The sequence below is a fragment of the Nipponia nippon genome, unplaced genomic scaffold (genome assembly GCF_047370975.1).
Source record: "Nipponia nippon isolate SJK-2023a ecotype South Korea unplaced genomic scaffold, ASM4737097v1 scaffold_71, whole genome shotgun sequence".
NCBI lineage: Eukaryota > Metazoa > Chordata > Aves > Pelecaniformes > Threskiornithidae > Nipponia > Nipponia nippon.
Genome location: NW_028262393.1, coordinates 185,552 through 204,121, shown reverse-complemented (window position 1 = coordinate 204,121; position 18,570 = coordinate 185,552). Strand labels below are relative to the sequence as shown.

Below are 18,570 nucleotides of genomic sequence, written 5' to 3'. Positions count from 1 at the left end.
CAAGTTACCAGTGAGTTAATGCTCATCCACAACAGGTTTATTTCTAGAGATCTGGCAGCTTTCAAAACAATAGTGTTGTCATGGTTTAACCCAGCAGGCAGCTAAACACCACACAGCCATTCGCCCACTGCCCCCACCAGTGGGATGCGGGAGGGAATTGGAAAAAGGTAAAACTCATGGGTTGAGATAAAGACAATTTAATAGGACAGAAAAAGAAGGGAAAATAATAATGATAAAAATACACAAAACAAGTTATGCACAATGCAATTGCTCACGACCCACTGACTGATGCCCAGCCAGTTCCTGAGCAGCAGTCCTGCCCCACCCCAGAGAACCCCCCCAGTTTTTTTGCTCAGTGTGACATCATACGGTACAGAACATCCCTTTGGTCAGTTTGGGTCAGCTGTCCTGGCTGTGTCCCCCTCAGCTTCCTGTGCACCTTCAGCCTCCTCGCTGGCAGGGCAGTATGACAAGCTGAAAAGTCCTTGACTTAGTATAAGCACTGCTCAGCAACAACTGAAACATCAGTGTGTTATCAACATAATTCTCATCCTAAATCCAAAACACAGCACTATACCAGCTACTAAGAAGAAAATTAACTCTATCCCAGCCAAAACCAGGACAAGTGTATAATTGTTAAGACACAAAGACAGGAGATCTCTTTTGTTCATCAGTGTTTTTCATTGTCTCTTTTTTGCTCAGAAATATACCTCGAGCTTTTCTGTACCGAGTACTTCATAAGAAGTACTACACAAGAAAACTCTGATATTAAAATACAAATGTATGGAATTTTCTCAGGGAGTAATCAGACTTAAGTTTTGACTGGTCTCTATTCAAATCCCAGCTTAATTTCAAATATGCATCCTTTATGTGTCTTGCCCCCTTTTTCTGAAGGGCAAACAAAGTCACAAATAACTACATAAAGTGATTATACAACTTACCCCCTCCACCCCCAAAAATGATTTTATCCCTTACCTTTTGCCTTGACTTCGCAAAGAGATCTTTTCCAAATGTCCACAGATTCCCTGTATGAGCCTAAAAGGAACTTCTCCTCACCTATAAAAGTCACATATATAACAAATTAAAAGCTGTACATAGTTAGCTTTACATGTGCAAACACACATGCACTGACTTAAGTATTACAGATTTATGAAAAGCAGAGTCAAATATGTGGGTCTCCAGCAAATTTCTATTCTCAGAGCTAACTCTAAGTTTTGAGCATCTGAGAGAAGATGATTTTGAATACCCCTTCCCATCTTTTTTTTTAATTGCTAAATCACTATTAAATGAAAAAAAACAATTCAGGTTATAATCAATCCTACAAGGTTTTCAGTAATTAGGTTATTTTTTTAGATTACACAAAGTTATAAATGTTAACTATAGTTAGAAACTTCAGTCTTCAAAACCCACAATAGTTTATTAATGGGGAAAAGCATTTTCTCTTATCTATTTTCCTATTTTCTATAATGTGGAAGATGTTTTTTCATTGTAAAAAGTAGCTGTAAAATTATTTAGCAAGTTGAACATATACTTTTTTTCAGTGTAAATGCACTTTCAAACAACAGGTCTATGGACTGTTACACATTTCATCTTTCTAGATGTCACGTCTCCACCTCTATTCCCATTCCAATTTTTAATCCATTCCCTAATACTTTGACAGAAAGGTGACTGTAAAAGAGCACAGCTCCTGGACAAATGAGAAGGAGGAAAAAAAAAAAATAGTGCTACCATAGAAGAAAAGACAAGGACAAATTTGCCACTCTATCCTGCTTATCAGCAGCTAGCCAGTTCAGGTACTGGCTGGCCCATCAGCATGTATGTTACTCTAGCTCATCCATAAACCATGCTGTATGTATTTGGCCAACAGAACGTAAAAAAAGAACATACGGAATGGGTGGAAAGGAAGGGCGGGAAGTTGCATGTATTGTTAGGATGGGTGAAAGAGACATGAAGGAGCTAATGCATTGTATGGAGTCACGTAGGAAGAGAAACTAGAAGTATCATTTAAGTGAGAGAGAGAAAGAATATGGACACGAAACAGAATTGTGGAGGGAGACACAAATGGGAAGCTGGGCTTATTAGTGTAAGGGAGAAAGGAAGATACAGCATAGGACAGTAACGTGTAGGAAATTAGGCTACAATCATATACTGTTTGCAAAATAAGCACGCTAGATTAAGTCTATTACATTAGGTTACACCAAATTAGATGCTTAATTGAGGCTGACTACATTCATGTACACGACATGCTCATGCCCACAGTGATCACATGGAGTGAACAGGATTTCTACATGGAAATCCAGTAAGAGACATATTGTGATGCCCATCTACTTCAGAGGAAATAATACACTACAAATGAGATCAGAATTCAGATCCTGCCTTCAGATTCTCTAGGACATGATTCACAGCAAACTAAAGTCTATACAGTCTTTTTATTTAGCTCAACAAGCTCTAAAGATCATAACACAATCTACAGGTGTACTGGGACATGATGTATTTAAGACAGAGTTCTGATCAGAATTTTAAGTCCCACTATTAGCTTTTTTTAAAATCTGGTGGTCAGTTATTGTCTAGTTGGACCTAATTTTCCTAGTATGCAGTTAACCATGCAACTACCTAACATCTGTAGTTCTTTTCAAAGTACTAACCAGATACAGAATTAATCTTCAAATGTTGCTCTAAGGTCATTCCTGAAGACTGAAGGGTGGCTTGTATGTGACCTAAAAGTGACGAGACAACAGACTCTTCTTCTGCATTCTTGTTCACTTTTCTGTTCAACTGCATCTGATACCAAACCACTTTCTTATACAATAATCGCCATAGTACAATCAACCTGTAGTTCAAGAAGTACAATATTATGACAATCATCACAAGTTAGCAAAGCTACTTACATTGATTTCTTATTTTCTTAGATTTTGCATTATGTATCTAAAAACAAAATTTTATTTTCTGTTAACAACTACTTTCTTGGCTTCAACAAGGGGAAAAAAATTAAGGACTTTTTGCCTTGGTTTTTGGTTTTTTTACCAACAAACACTGATTCTTCTGAATTTGCCTAAACACAGCAATCTACTTCAAACACCCAAACACACCCAAAATGAATCCCTTGCTATCTAAACAATGGGGAAATGAAATAACCTAGATAAACCTCAAAACATGTATCAGTGTCTTTATAAACAAGACCAATTAAAAATACAAAGAAAGCGTAACACAGAAAAGCAAAGACAGGGAAACAAAGACTGCAGAACATGTTTTTAAGGCTGTCAAGTCCCTGCTGTGCTACACAATACCATTAGATGTACCAGCTCAGATATGTAACAAGCTTGCCGCCACAAGCAAATACACATGGCCAGGGACTTGAAAAAGCTTGCACAGAACTGCAACACATCTGCATCTTCTTCTCTAGCGCTACTGCTTCCATTATTAATACATACAGAGTCAGTCATATGCACAGTGCTCAGTACCTGGAGGACAATTAATCAAAAATGTGGGTTATCTTCTCAGAGACAACTGAAATTTCCCTATCAAATTTCCAATGAACAAAGTATTACATTTTAAGTTTATTGAAGAAATACATTTTACTGTAGTAAGATTAAATTTGTGAGTTATAATGCTTCTTAGGTTCTAAATCTCTGGAAAAGAACAGCTTGTCTGTATGATTAACACACTTGGATTCGAGTTCTGTAGTAGAAAAATACTCCAGTGACAATAATATACTTTCCCAATAGATAGCACACTTCAGCTTAAGCTTCTTTCAAGTTCATGCGTGTATCTTCAAAGAATAGCTCTGATAGTTTAATAAGTTTCCACACACTGAGGTTTTTCTTATTGCTCTGGGACACCATATCCATAATCAAGTGCAAACGTTGCTGACTAAATTGACATTGTAGATATAGTGCATATGAGCAGCCTCTTGGCCCCATAGAGTTCGGAACTTTTGCATGGGAAAGAGTGGAATGAACAAGAGGCAGTAAAAGCTTCTTAAGCTGCAATACCTGGATTGACACTGCACTACCAGACTTGCTGTGAGCTGTTAACCCATGAATTATCTCTGAACTGACTGGCAGTAATTACTTAAGTCACCATAACTGAACCATATTCAAATAAAGGTCTGAGCCCTAATCTGCATGCTTTAATAGATTATCAAGCTTCTCCATAGAGTATGGCACAGAAAAGAAACAAAAGGATGTTGTAATTACTGTATAACTGAAAAATAATATTGTTGTTCCAACATATAGAATCATAGAATCATTTAGGTTGGAAAAGACCATTAAGACCATTGAGTCCAACCATTAACCTAACACTGCCAAGTCCACCACTACGCCAGGCCCCTAAGCACCACATCCACACCTCTTTTAGATACCTCCAGGGATGGAGACTCAACCACTTCCCTGGGCAGCCTGGTCCAGCGCCTGACAACCCTTTCAGTGAAGGAATTTTTCCTAATATCCAATCTAAACCTCCTCTGGCGCAACTTGAGGCTGTTTCCTTTTGCCCTATCCCTTGTTACTTGGGAGAAGAGACCAACCCCCACCTCGCTACAACCTCCTGTCAGGTAGTTGTAGAGAGCAATAAGGTCTCCCCTCAGCTTCCTCTTCTCCAGGCTAAACAACCCCAGCTCCCTCAGCCACTCCTCATAAGACTTGTGCTCTAGACCCTTCACCAGCTTCGCTGCCCTTCTCTGGACACGCTCCAGCACCTCGATGTCCTTCTTGTGCCTTCAAGGTGCGGCCTCACCAGTGCAGGTGAGATACCTCACTTGGGTAAAGGGGGACAATCACTTCCCTAATCCCACTGACCACACTATTCCTGATACAAGCCAGGATGCTATTGGACTTCTTGGCCACCTGAGCACACTGTCAGCTGAGATTCAGCTGGCTGTTGACCAACACCCCTAGGTCCTTTTCTGCCAGGCAGCTCTCCAGCCACTCCTCCCCAAGCCTGTAGCGTTGCATGGGGTTGTTGTGACCCAAGCGCAGGACCCGGCACTGAGCCTTGTTGAACCTCATGCAGCTGGCCCCGGCCCATTGATCCAGCCTGTCCAGGTCCCTCTGCAGGGCCTTCCGGCCCTCCACCAGATCAACACTCCCACCCAGCTTGGTGTCATCTGCAAACTTACTGAGGCTGCACTCGATCCCCTCATCCAGATCATTGATAAAGATATTAAATGGAACTGGCCCCAGTACTGAGCCCTGGGGAACACCACTTGTGACCAGCCACCAGCTGGATTTGACTCCATTCACCACAGCTCTTTGGGTCCGGCCAGCCAGCCAGTTTTCTACCCAGGGAAAAGTACGCCCGTCCAAGCCATAAGCAGCCAGTTTCTCCAGGAGAATGCCGTGGGAAACGGTGTCAAAAGCTTTACTGAAGTCTAGGTAGACAACATCCACAGCCTTTCCCTCATCCACTAAGCAGATCACCTTGTCATAGAAGGAGACCAGGTTAGTGAAGCAGGACCTGCCTTTCATAAACCCATGCTGACTGGGCCTGATTGCCTGGTTATCCTGGGTTTTTTTGGTTTTTTTTTTCCCCCAAAGATCATTCATACCTTTTTTCTGTTTTTGCATCATGATTTACTGCTCGAGGAGGCTCTCTAAGCAATGATTTCAGTGAGCTGAATTGCTGAGTATTACTGTCATCAAGAGCTAGGAAAATAGGCACAATGAGGGAGTCAAGTTCCACGAGACTATTACCACGAGGAGATGCAAAAAAATTCTCATACTGTAGTATGCACACGCTACTCAGGGTGTGAGAAACCATTTTTAAAAGACAGAAGCATGCCAAAAGGTGTTTTGAGAACAACTGATCTTGTTGCTGTGTAAGCATCAGTTTTAAAGTTTGTAATGTCAGCTTTGCGACGTGCCCAGTCAGACTGGCTCTTGAATGCCAGTACAAGACAGTTAAACACTGCTGAAAATATTTTAGGACACAATGCATCCAGTGAGTATTCTTCACAGACTTGTTTAAAGATGTATCCTGGTTTAGCAAAGAACATTTCACAAACTGAAGAATGTTGAAAGAATGGGTAATGCAGTTCACTGTGTAATTCAGCAACGTATCTTTCTCTTCTATGTTTTTTGAAATCCCTATCTGCCATGCAGCAAGGAGGTTTTTCTGAACTGAATATAGTTCCACTGATAATTTATCTTTCTCTTCAGCATTGTCTTTTGCATGGATAGTATCAAACATTGATGCAAATTCTAGGTGGCCTTCATCAGCTTTACCAAGAAATGAACGGATTCTTTGGCTATAGAAGCTGGAAGGGCTATTGCAAAACTGCTTTTCATCATCTGATTCTTCTTCATAATCCTAAAGCAGACAAAAAACCAAATCAACAGTTTAATTAAAGTCTATTGAGAGAAAACATAGCCTGCAAGAAATCACCATTTAGTCAATCTCACAAATAAATTTTTTATGCTTAATTTACTTGCTTAATTGCTAATAAGTTTAATTCACAGCAGTTTCATCTAGATCTCAAACTAAACATGGCTATTTGGAATAGTTTTGCAGACAGAAATTAAATTACCTAACAACAAAAAAAAAATTACACTGTAAACACAGCAGTAGTTTTTATACCAGAAAGTGAAACCCTGTCCTTTATTAAGCCCAGAGTATGAGGAAGAGCTTTTGCCAGATACCTGTGAGATATAAAAGCCACTCAACAAAAGCTCAAAAACTTGAAAGAACAAATCAAAACCCAAAAGCATGAAACGGAGTTGGGAAAGGCTGCACAGTAACTTTGATCACAGAGTCATTCTTTCAAAAGACATGTACAAATTTTGGAATTGATGGAAGAATCCTCTAAAATTGAGGATAAATATCTTATTTACTAAGGATAATAATATTGTACTTCTTATTAATATACTTTAGAGCCCCAGTATATCTAGTAATGTAATGTTACATTTTATTATAAAGTGAAGCTGAAGTATTAAACTACAATAAACTGATGTATATGTAGATTAGTACCCATTTTTCAAAACGTTAATGCACTGCTGAAAGAAGTAAGATGTTTGAAAATAAAAATCAAGTGTCAGTTGAGAAAAATAACCATAGTCCTCGCACCTATAAAGAAAATGAGAATTTAACCAATATTGAATTACTTTAAATGTACATTGCAAAAGCAAATATACATATATTATTTGAAAAAATTATTCTTTATATTTAGAATACCTTAAAATTAATTAATTTGCATAATTATAAGTGGAAAAATGCTAGTAAGTACCAGTAAATCCATGGGTTTCTCACTCATTTCTGTTGTGTCCTCTTCCAGGAATTTCGGAATGGTAGAAAAGCCGGAAATTTGGTTTTGAGCATGTTTTAAAAGACTAGCTTTTAATGACAACAGTGATCGTAAACACGGAGGTCTCCCTTTAGGCTAAAAGAAATAACAATAATACAAAACATATAATCTATATCTAGCAAGATCAAACCAGACACTTTCTAAACAGAACAAGGAAATTGGCCACTTCTGTGAACAGCTTCAGTTTAGAAGTCCCAGACAGAAAGGGAGAACAGGTCAGTGGGCATTAGTTGCACAGAAACAAACTACCATTTAACCATGCTTCAGGAATGCAGAATTTTCTCACCACCAGACAACTTTACTTTGCTCCATGCTGATAGAATCTGCTTTCTTCATCCCTGAAATGATCCTACAAGTTTGCCAGTATGCACGGCTTTCTTGCATTCTTACTAGTAACATATCTCCTTAAATCCCCTTCTAGTTTATCCATGAATACCATCACAACTCACTTATCCAACATACAAACTGAATTCGAAGAGAAGTTGTATTCCTTCAGCAAACACAAAAATTCTGAACTTAGTATCTATTACATCTTATGTGGTTGGCAATAGTTGCAGGACCTCTTTCTTCAAAGGCTTCCCTTCTCCCAGACTCAGCTCAATTTAGAAGTGACAGAAAAATAAACAAAAATGCTTTCAGCAAGCATTAATGGACAACCTCCATTGAGGACACAGTGGACATATGCATACAGCACTACTAGGACTGTTGATGACTGCTCTAATACAGCAGCAGCCTAAGATAGAGAGGTTTTACACGATCCTTTCTGCATCATTCTGGAAGGATGAGTTGGTCAGAGCAGCATAATATTCGTCAATGCTCTGAAACAACTCTATAGATACAGAAATCCCAATTTCTTTTACAGTTCCAGAAAGAATATATAGTGACAGTTAAGACTCTTTCCTTTACTACATTTTACTGAAATGTCACCCAGACATCAAAAGAATAAAATTTCAGAGAAAACTGTGTATTCATTGTTTTCCCGATCAACGCTATTCTCAAAACAACTTTATAATTCAAAGGAATTTATACAAATATCACAGTAAACTAAACTGAGGTACTCAGTTTAAAAATTACGCATTTTTATACACATGAAGTTTTTTACTTAAAGCCTACAAAATAATTCATAACTCTACCTTGGAGTTCAGCAAATTCTGACGAATATTTTCAAGCCGTTGGGTTGAATCAAGCAAAAGGGATCTTATAAATCCTGATGGCGCAAGATTGTTAGGAAATCTAAGCACTGTTATCATGTATCCATCAGAGACAATGAGGTAGGGTAATCTTGAATGTGAAGCAACAGAGAATCTCTGCCTCATAAAGTCACTTTCAGAAGCTGAAGAACCAAGAGACTGACTAGAGTCTTGACAAAAAGACTGCTGCTGTCTAAAATAAACATCAAAAAGTAAGAAGCAACTACGATATGTAATAGTCATTAATAGAATACCGAAGAAATAACTTATAAACATTTAATACCACTCACACTACTGTCTCAACAGGTCCGTTCAGAATTCTGAGGAAGTATCTAAATTTTTGCAGGCTGAGCACTCTGAATAACACTATTTATGTTTGCAAGATGCCAGCATTTTGCTGCCGTTGCAACTTTTTAAGTTTAAAGAAAAATAAAACCAGCTTTCAGTGTTCTTCTATTTTTTCATTAATAATTATTATATTTATTTTTTGACAATTTTACTTTACAGTTCTACATCACGGTTTCTTATCCAGCTCTTATTGTACATGACAAGTGCTTGAAAATGAAATTCTAAGTGGCTTCAAATAAAGTCCTGTATGAAAAGCAAAAAATTCCTCAAGATCTGAATCTTAGTATTTCAGAATCAGTTCAGACATTCAACAGAAACATTTATCAACACACAAATCTTCTGTTACAGAAGAGGTCTTACAAAGTCTTTTCTTATAAAGAAATCACTCCTTACTGAGTTCCAGAAAGCTGTGTTGTGCATGTATTCTAATATTAGCCCAATAATACTTTGAAATAATGTGTAAAATTACTGGGGTTTTTTTGTTTCTTAGCAGTCCAAAAGTTAGTAGATTATTTTAAAACAAAGTAGTTGCATACATTCAATAAATAACTGTAATTAAGGTATTTTCATATGTTTTAGTATCTGATTTTTCACCCAGACTGTGTAAGAAGGTATTATAATGCTTTGAATGTTTTCATGAGATGTTACATTTACACGCTATCTGGCTTTAGTCACTCAGAATTAATAGGATTTAAAAAAAAAAAATAATTAAAGTTTAGATTTTATTTTGTTTCCTCTAGTTATTCAGACTCTGCTACTTCTTGTAACTTTCAATTTATGCTAAACAGTGTTACCACAGAGCCTGCTATTCCCCCATGCACCCAGCAGCATAATTTCAAAATTTAGATCTGGAGTACCCAAAAAACCCACTTTAAAAGCTAACTGGTTTTTGTACATGCAAACATGTTATTTACAAGATCTGAAATGTGACATGAAGTTCTATAGGTAAAATTAAATAGTGAGCCAAGAAAAAACACTGGATTAAAATAAATCTGCACTGTTAGTGCTTCTGTAAGTTTAATTTCTTCTTACATCGTAAAAACATGTTATTTTTAATTACGACTAAATTCATACACTTTTAAAAAAACAAATCACTTAATGCATACTTACATTGTCACAATGCCAATTTTCATCACGACAAACGCATTATAAGAAATAGAAGAGAACTATGAATGAGAAAAAGATATTGAGAAGACAGATAAAAAGCAAAAGAGTGAATTTGAAAGATGAAAATTAGGTAAAATTGTAAAAAAGTATGTTAGAAAGTACAATGGGACCATGTGACAAAAACATATAAACATTTTCAAACTCTTTTACCTGCATGTTATTAGTGGATGAAATGGAATGAACTCTGCTGGTCCAAATTCTACAGAGCAGCCAGAAGTAATCAAAGTCAGCAATTCACCCATACATGTCAATAAAATCAAAGATCCACGTTTTAACATGCAAGCCAAGAAAAGGCTATTAGGAGTCCAACTCATATCTCCAACCCAGTAAGATCTAAATTGAGCAGAAAAAAAAAATACTTTTCTCTGTCAGATTTCTGCATCAAAAGGTTAGGATAGTTAAAAAACAACAGCAAAAATAACCCCACAACATAAAATCTAAAACTCCACAACAGCAGCAGAAACAACATCAATTACTGACCTGATAAACTTGGATGGGACCATGCTATTCTTGCTACTACAACCTTTAAGGCTAGCCGAAACAGTTACAAAATTCAATGTGTTTATAAACAAAATCTGAGTTGCCTAAAAAGAAAAAGTAAACATGAAGACAACACAAATGTTTGTATCAAAATGTCATTACTGTAAAAACAATTTCTGTTAGCAAGTTATGCATTACACCCGATGTACTGGAAACATTATACATGAAAGTGACATTGCACTTCAATATTTATTCCTATTTAGAGTATTTATTGATTTCTATACCTATTTCTACATTTCAAAAATAATTAAAGATTATTATATACTCAACATACTAGTCAATATTCTCTTCAACATAACTTTTTCTAAAACTCTCAAAATAATATAAGATCACTCTTCTCCAGTCTTGCTGGTGAATAACAACTGGAGCCTTGACGGACTGCATCATCCCATCCTGGTACACTAAATAAGCTGGCCCATATTCCCTATCATCATTAGTGCTAAAAACTACATTAAGGTTTGCCCTCTGAGTTGTTAGAAGGCATAACATTATGAAGTGGGAACATAACATCCAATACATGTTAGGCCAAGGCCTGATGGGGAATAATCCAACAATCTTTGCAGATACAATGCAGAAACTGAAATTAATTTCTTTATTATTGTATTTCTTGGAGATTAGAAATGACAGAGGTGCTTACATGGATCTCTTAGCTGAACAACAGCATTCAAAAAATTGCAAGTTGTGGCAGAACTTTTTAGCTATGGATATCAATGTGAATATAATCACATATATCAATAAAAACGCTGAAAAATCACTCCTAAAAATGTGTTATTAAATCCTCATTACCACTTCATTAAAGCTGAACTATTAGCTTAAATGACATACTGCCTATCATTCATACCTTTGGATCAGTTTGATTAACAGCTACTGCAAGTAGGAGTCCATCTCTTGCAAACGCGCATAGCAAAGCTCCTCTTGACTTTACAGACGCACACCGAGGAACCAAATCAACAAGAGAACAAGTCTGCTGCACCCAGTGGATCTGGTATGGCAAAGGACTGAATACCAAAAAAAAGACAACAAAACCAAGAGATTACTCAGTTAAGCTGAATGGGATGATTCATACATAGTAAAAAACCAGGCAAGAAAAAAACATGTAAAGCATGAACAATAAAAAAAACCAAACTGTTTTTCTTCAAAAACCTTACAAATGAAAAATATTTCGTATTTACATGAGTTTTACAATTATGTCTGAGCACTGAGAATTATTTTTACGGGACAGGAATTTGGGCTATATGTATAGAACATGCAAATATAGATGTATGCCATATAATTAAGGCAGTTGCATTCTAGCCAGGAACAGCTTCCTCAGACATTGCAATGTCATGGAACACAGGAATACTCAGAATTCAAAAATGAAAATCAACAGTATACTGCTCTGAACCAAGAAGTTACAGATGCCCCATCATTGGAAGTGTTCAAAGTTGGGTTGGGTTGGGCTTCCAACAACCTGATCTAGTGAAAGTTGTTCCTGCCATTGGCAGGAGCATTGGACTAGACAGTCTGTAAAGGTCCCTTCCAACCCAAAGCATTCCATGATCCTAAAGAGATTCAAGACATGATAGAAAGCACAAGACAGGTTCCACTTGGAAGCATGCCACCTAACTGAAAAAAATAAAGCATTAACATGAAAAAATGAATTAAACAATAGTAAGCAATGAAACTGAGCAACAGCTGGCATAAAGAAATTATGAATAACATGGCTGAGAAATGTGGTTACAATTTCAGGCTGCAAGTACTACAGTACATATATGTACTTCTATACTGGGAATGTTATGCTCTATTTCATTTTTTATATTACCAGAAAGGCTTTACCATGCTACTGACAAACTGAATGAAGAGTGATGTCGCATGGTAGGGCAAGGGGGACATCACTACTAAGTTAGTATCAAAAGGGCATCATTTAACAAAAACAGTTGTACCACGTCAAGTGTAGGGCAAAATTTTAGCAAGTTTCTCAAGTCATACCTGCAGAGGACATACACATATGTATGAGTTTAAATGGATATCTCACTTAGGAAGGGGAATGGACTATACGTGTACTCAGGATTATTATTCAATTGCATTTTTAAGTGACTGTATCAGTGTAACTACTGCAGTACATGGTCCCAGCCCAGAAAAAGAAGTGCGCACACACACTCTCACATAGTCTAGGCATAAGAGATGAAAAGGCAAACAGAAAACAAATAAAATATAGAAATATGCATAATGAAGAAGAGAAAAAGGTATTCAGGGCCTTCATGACTGCACAGTATGCACTAGTAATATAAGAAAAAACAAGAAAAGGAAAGTCTATTAGCATGATGCAAAAAACTCTCTTGACACAAACACACGTGCATGCAGGCATGTGTATGTATACATAGCCACCTACATACAGTGATAAATACACTCAGCTTTATTTAGGTGTAAATTACTAATGAATTATGGAATACATACGTAAATGCTGTTACATTAACCACATTTAAATACTTGAAAATGTATGTGCATATATGGACATATATGGTCAATGTGGCTCGCTATGAACATAGATATGCAAACATAAGTAGGTGCCTGTAACCATAGGCTAATTGGACATCAATGTAAACATGTTCAATGGCAGCCCTGAATCCCAGCTCTAAAGCACTTCATAATAAAAGTGTTCCTCTTAAGCTAATGTAAATTCAAATATCTTTGAACTTACCTAACATATTTAAAGCTATTTTCATGCCATCGAAGAATCAAAAATGTGAGCACCAAACATTCACCAGAGTAAAACACAAAAGAGCACAGGCAGCAATCACCCAGTACCTGTGGGGAAGGAAAAAAAAACAAAAAAACCAAACACACAACCAAAACCAGAACAACCCAAAAACCAGGTTACATGCAATTTTCTCTTTACTTATTTATATACTTAGATCAACAGCTATTACGATTCAGATTAAATAACATAATGATGTCATTCAGAAATATAAAGGCTGGCAAGAATATTACTGGGCGAGATGAACTTTGATCTGATCCAGTATGGCTGTTCTTATGTTGTCATTAAATCTAGTATGAACTGAACAATTAAGCCTACACACAACACCAAAGAGGCAGACATCGCTCTCAAAATTCACTGTAGCTTCTGTGGCTCTAATTTACTTAAGAGATTAAATGATTGCTTTAGGGCTTATTTTTACCTCATTTTGTATAAAGGCAGCATGCACTCCAATTTCTTTTTCTTCAGTAGAAGGCAACAAGACTGATTCATCAGGCAAAATTTGTGTCCAACGCCCAGAAGAAGAACTTTTACAAGATGATGTATTTTCATGTTCTGTGCTCTCCCACAAAAAGACACATGCTGTAGGAGTAGTTAATAGTGCCTTTCTGCCATCTCCAGATATATACAAGTATAATCTCATTAAACACTCTGGGGACAAAAAAACCAACAAACACAACAATGTGCTAGAATAGTTTCTGCTCCTCTGTTACATTTATATTTAAAAAGCAAAGAGAAAGGAAATTTCTTTTCCTCTCTATCACAAGAAATCCAAGCTGCCACCTTAAGTATCTTTCATTTCCAGCTTTGTCACTGATGATAGACCTTGGGCAGCAGTAATGTCAGTTGGGATGCCCGTTTTTATGCATTTTATGAATTATCTTTCCCACAAGACTCAACCATTAGTTGTTTCCCGAGATCATCTTTCTTTAAATCCACGCTTCATTAAACTATTAACAAATGCGTAAGTGCTCTATCTATTACCTTCAGCTCCTAAATGTACTACTGATCTTCCCTGAAATGACAGAATTGTTTGTACAATACTTCACTTTACAACGTGGTATCAGTGAGATTATTCAATAAATGACAACATTTGATACTTAAGTTTGCAAATACATGCCTTTGCATTGTTCTCTCCAGTTAGCATTTGTCATAAAAACCTACCTACAGAATAAACTTCAAATTATGCATATAGGGTAATCAGATGTACATCAGATGTATGTCTGCTCTAAGGTATTGATAACCTAGTAAGGAATGGTTTTCTACAGTTAAAAACTAACCATTACAAAATAAAATGTTTACTGTATTTAAAAATTAATTACTATTTACAGGAGATTACTAAATGCAAAAAATTGTACCATTCAAGTGACAAAAAAGACATTTGTCAAAGCTTAGTTACCACACAAATTATACGAAAGCAAACAATGTGGGAATATAGTTTTACTTGTGCAATAATACTTAATAAAAGGAAAACTACTTTTTCTCTATTCTGTTTTTCAAAAGACTAACTGAAAGAAACCTACCTTGTGCTGCTGCAACTACTTTCCTAGATTCTTCAATTGCTGGCACAATTTTCAAGCAGTCCTGATCTTTATTCCAAAGAAACAGCTCTCCTGTTTTAAGTATTCCTGCCAACCAAGCACCTGTGTTCATCGGGGGAGAGATGTTTTGAAGGATATTATTGTGAAGTACTTAAAATTACTTCCCTTCCATCTTAGCCACAGTTCTAAAGCTGACAGTGAACTAACAGATCCTTTAGATAGTTAGTTTATATATTTTTTAGTTTATAATACATAAGATATTATACTTAACTATTTCCTGATGTTGTTAAAACAACTACATTTTTCAACAATGACTGCAGCCGAGGGATCATCTTCTTTGTCTTCCCTGATGCCAGGTTAATTTCATTTATATGTTTATCATCTAAAAGAAAAATAGCCTCTTTTTCCTGTTGAAAGAAAAAAGAGCATTTCATTTTTTAAAACGCGATTTTCTATGTAAGCCTGCAAAATAATGCAAATATAGAAAATGCTAGGGAAAAATAATTTAAAAAAAATTAAAGATGTCACAGCTGCAATTACCATATTAACTTCATTCTTTGGCACATTTGCTTTACAGTATAACATCATATCTAGCATCAACCTACAATGATGATGAATTTGGTTCACAGGTTTCAAACTATCAAACTAATTTTACAATCATTAAAAAGTTCTTCGAAGTACCTCAACTGAACTACCCAGCAACAAATAACAAAACGCTAGTTATCTCATCCTGTAGTATTTAATTTAGTGAGATTTTTGCCAGTGATTTCAATAGAAGAAGGAATTGGCCTTAAATGGCCTTAACTTAAACTCAAATCATGTATTAGAAGAGAGAAAAAAAAAATCTAGTCTCATTTTATCAAAAAAGCATAAGAAAGCATGTCTTTCAACAAATGCAGGATGGAATGGGAAAAAATTTTTTGTTCATGATATCCAACAACATACTGTAAAAAAGGTTATGAAAAACTAAAACCGTCAAAACAACAATCTTGCATAAGGGACAGGTCTTTGGGTGGAATGAAAAAAAAAAAAAAGGACAAAAAAAGACTCCACATTGGTTAGCTAAGAAATTTTGAATCTCCAGCCTCAAGTCAATAAGACAGAAAAACAAGCCATTTATTTCAATAACTCTTAAGTGGGGCACATTCAAATCACTTCCTGAGACTTTTTTTACCCCCCCTCCCTAGAAGGGGAGTGCAAAGTATTATATAATTAAAAAACCTACTCTTTACAGAATTTTATTTAAATATAGGTTCGTTATGCTTACCTGTCCAATCCATGAGATGCGAGGCCACGGTTTTTTTTGCTTGATACATGTAGAGATGAGAACATCTAGCTTAATCTCCATTCTTACTAAACCTCTAGGTAACCATTACAAAAAAAAGCAAACAGTGGCTTTTTCACATATCTACAGAGGATTTGAAGAAAGACAAAAAAAAGACAAGTAGTTTTTATTATTTTGGGGGTGGGAGTAGCAGATGGGAATCTATGGACACAGACTCTTAACCATAGCAGCTTCCTGCTAAACACAAACAGAACCGATGCTTACCTGTACTTCCAAACTAAAACAGCTATTTTCATTCACGTAGCTCACAGGCTATTTGCAGCTCAGCCGTGCAGATTACATGCTTGTTCCAGAAGCTGAGAGAAAGGAGCCACAAGACAAACTACCTTGCTAAAAGCTCTAATAAGAACGCGGAAAGCGAGGAAAACACACTGCAGCCTCCTCAGCGCAAGCGATTAGAAACTCAAGCAGAACCCCAGCGGGGCTCCTTGGGCACAGAGGGCCGGCTGCGCTTCAGACCCGAGGGGACGCAGAGGGAGGGCGGGAGGAGGGCAGCCCCGCCGCCGAGCCACCTCGGGCGCGGGGTGACAGGCGGCGGCACGCCCCACCGCCGAGGGGGCCGGTGACGGCCGCCAGGCTGCTGCCTCACGCCCCGGGGGACTCACTCGAGGGGCGGCGCGGCCGCCGAGGCGAAGCGGAGCCCGGGCAAGCCGCTTCCCCCTGGGTGGGGAGCAGGAGTGGGAACAGACTTCCCCTCCCTCCTCCGGGCACCATCCACAAGAACGCCACCGCCGCTTTTGCCCGCGTCAGGGAAGAGGCGTACCCTCAGGCTCACTCCGGCCCTCAGGACACGGACAGAGGGAGAAGGTGCGTGCCCAGATCGATGGCACGACGGCACGCAGCCAGGGCGCCGCCGGGCCGCCGCGCCCCCGGGAGCCCCGGCCCCGCCGCCCAGGCCGCACTCACCCTTCGCCACACGAGCCGCCGCCAACGGCTGCGCGCCGGGGGCCGGAGGCGGGGCACGGGCAGCGCGGTGCGCAGGCGCGGGGGCGAGCCCCGCCCGACGGGTGGCCTCCGCCCCGCCCCGCGGGTGGCCTCCGCCCCGCCCCGCGGCCCTCCCCGGCTGCAGCGTCCCTCCGCGCCGGGGCGGGCCGCCCTTCGCCTCTGAGCCCGCCGGCGTGGCCAGCTGGGTGGGCGCCTCATGCCTTTGGAGAACGCTGACGACGGGGAGCTGATGAGCACCTCTCCCTCAGCGGGGAAAGCCGGGCACCGCGTATCGCCTGTGGCGGCAGCCCAGGGGCAATAGGGCAGCTGCCGAGGTTCCCTGTGGGAGAATCTGCGTCCTCGTCAGTATTGGGAGATGGGGGACGAGTGACAGTAGGAGGCACAGCTATAGAGGACTACCGCTCCCTATCAAATACAGGAATGTAGGTGGAATACGAGAAGTAGGGTGAGCAGGCAGTCACTTTCTTTCAACACCTTGAAGAAATGCCTTTATTCCTTTAAAGCAGCTGTTCCCTAAAACTGGCTCTTGTTCCTCGAACCACTTCAGACCAAGTCCCTTTCTACCTTGAGAGAGCAGGGCTCAATGACAGAGCTTTAAACTAGGTTGGAAGGGGGAAAGAGATCAAACCAGGCTCGCTAGAGGTAAGCCTGGGGGCGGCACAACAACATTTGAGGGTGCTAGCAAGGCCCTTCGGTCTGCCGTCTCAGTGGAGGCAGGGGATGGAGAGCCATGCGGCAGCAAAGGCATAAGGGCTATGGATGTGTTAGAAACCACGGAAGTGCCTGAGAACGGTCACATAGGAATTAAAGCTTCTCCCCCCAAGAAGGTGGTGGGATCAATAGCCCCACTGAAGTGCATCTACTCCAACGCATGCAACATGGGCAACAAACAGGACGAGCTGGAAGCCTTGTGCAGCAGGAAAACTGTGACACAGCTGACATCATGGAAACACAGTGGGATGACTCGCACAACTGGAGTGCTGCAATGGATGGCTATAAACTCTTCAGAAGAGATAGGGCAGTGGGGTAGCCCTGTCTGTTAGGGAGTGCTTTGACTGTCTAGAGCTTGACGATTTTGACGATAGGGTTGAGTGTTTATGGGTAAGAATCAGAGGGAAGGCCAGCAAGGCAGATATTATGGTGGGAGACTGTTATAGACCATCCAACCAGGATGAAGAGGCTGACAAAATGTTCTGTAAGCAGCTGGGAGAAGTCTCACAATCGCTAGCCCTTGTTCTCATTGGGGACTTCAAGTTACCAGATGTCTGCTGGAGTGTGTGGAAGGTAACTGCCTGACACAGCTGGTGAGGGAGCCAACTAGGGAAGGCTGGACCTGCTGTTTGCGAACAGAGAAGGACTGGTCGGTGATGTGACAGTTGGAGGTCATCTTGGGCATAGCGATCACAAAATGATCACAAAAGACTCAGCTGGAGCTGAACCTGGCAAGGGACGCAAAGAAT

At 39.2% G+C, this 18,570-nt stretch overlaps 1 protein-coding gene across 15 annotated transcripts in view; it reads right to left on the bottom strand.

The window, feature by feature from the left end:
• CPLANE1 (ciliogenesis and planar polarity effector complex subunit 1) overlaps nt 1-17,115 on the bottom strand; it is a 71,574-nt gene extending 54,459 nt beyond the window's left edge. For 8 of the 15 annotated variants that reach the window (XR_015700847.1, XR_015700848.1, XM_087741060.1 and 5 more), the window contains exons 1-14: nt 16,370-17,101; nt 16,088-16,228; nt 15,092-15,227; nt 14,803-14,922; nt 13,701-13,930; nt 13,223-13,329; nt 11,384-11,540; nt 10,483-10,586; nt 10,153-10,335; nt 8,431-8,680; nt 7,220-7,372; nt 5,546-6,306; nt 2,646-2,830; nt 976-1,056 (exon numbers count right to left, since the gene is read on the bottom strand). Coding sequence is in view for 13 of the 15 variants with exons in the window: in XM_087741060.1 (XP_087597186.1) it covers nt 976-1,056; nt 2,646-2,830; nt 5,546-6,306; nt 7,220-7,372; nt 8,431-8,680; nt 10,153-10,335; nt 10,483-10,586; nt 11,384-11,540; nt 13,223-13,329; nt 13,701-13,930; nt 14,803-14,922; nt 15,092-15,227; nt 16,088-16,168 (2,548 nt within the window). In the remaining 2 variants the exon portion in view is untranslated. Of the gene's footprint in view, nt 1-975; nt 1,057-2,645; nt 2,831-5,545; nt 6,307-7,219; nt 7,373-8,430; nt 8,681-10,152; nt 10,336-10,482; nt 10,587-11,383; nt 11,541-13,222; nt 13,330-13,700; nt 13,931-14,802; nt 14,923-15,091; nt 15,228-16,087; nt 16,229-16,369 lie in introns of those variants that run through there. The other 7 variants (XM_087741052.1, XM_087741053.1, XM_087741058.1 and 4 more) reach the window with 7 other exon arrangements.
• Nucleotides 17,116-18,570: the final 1,455 nt, after the last annotated feature.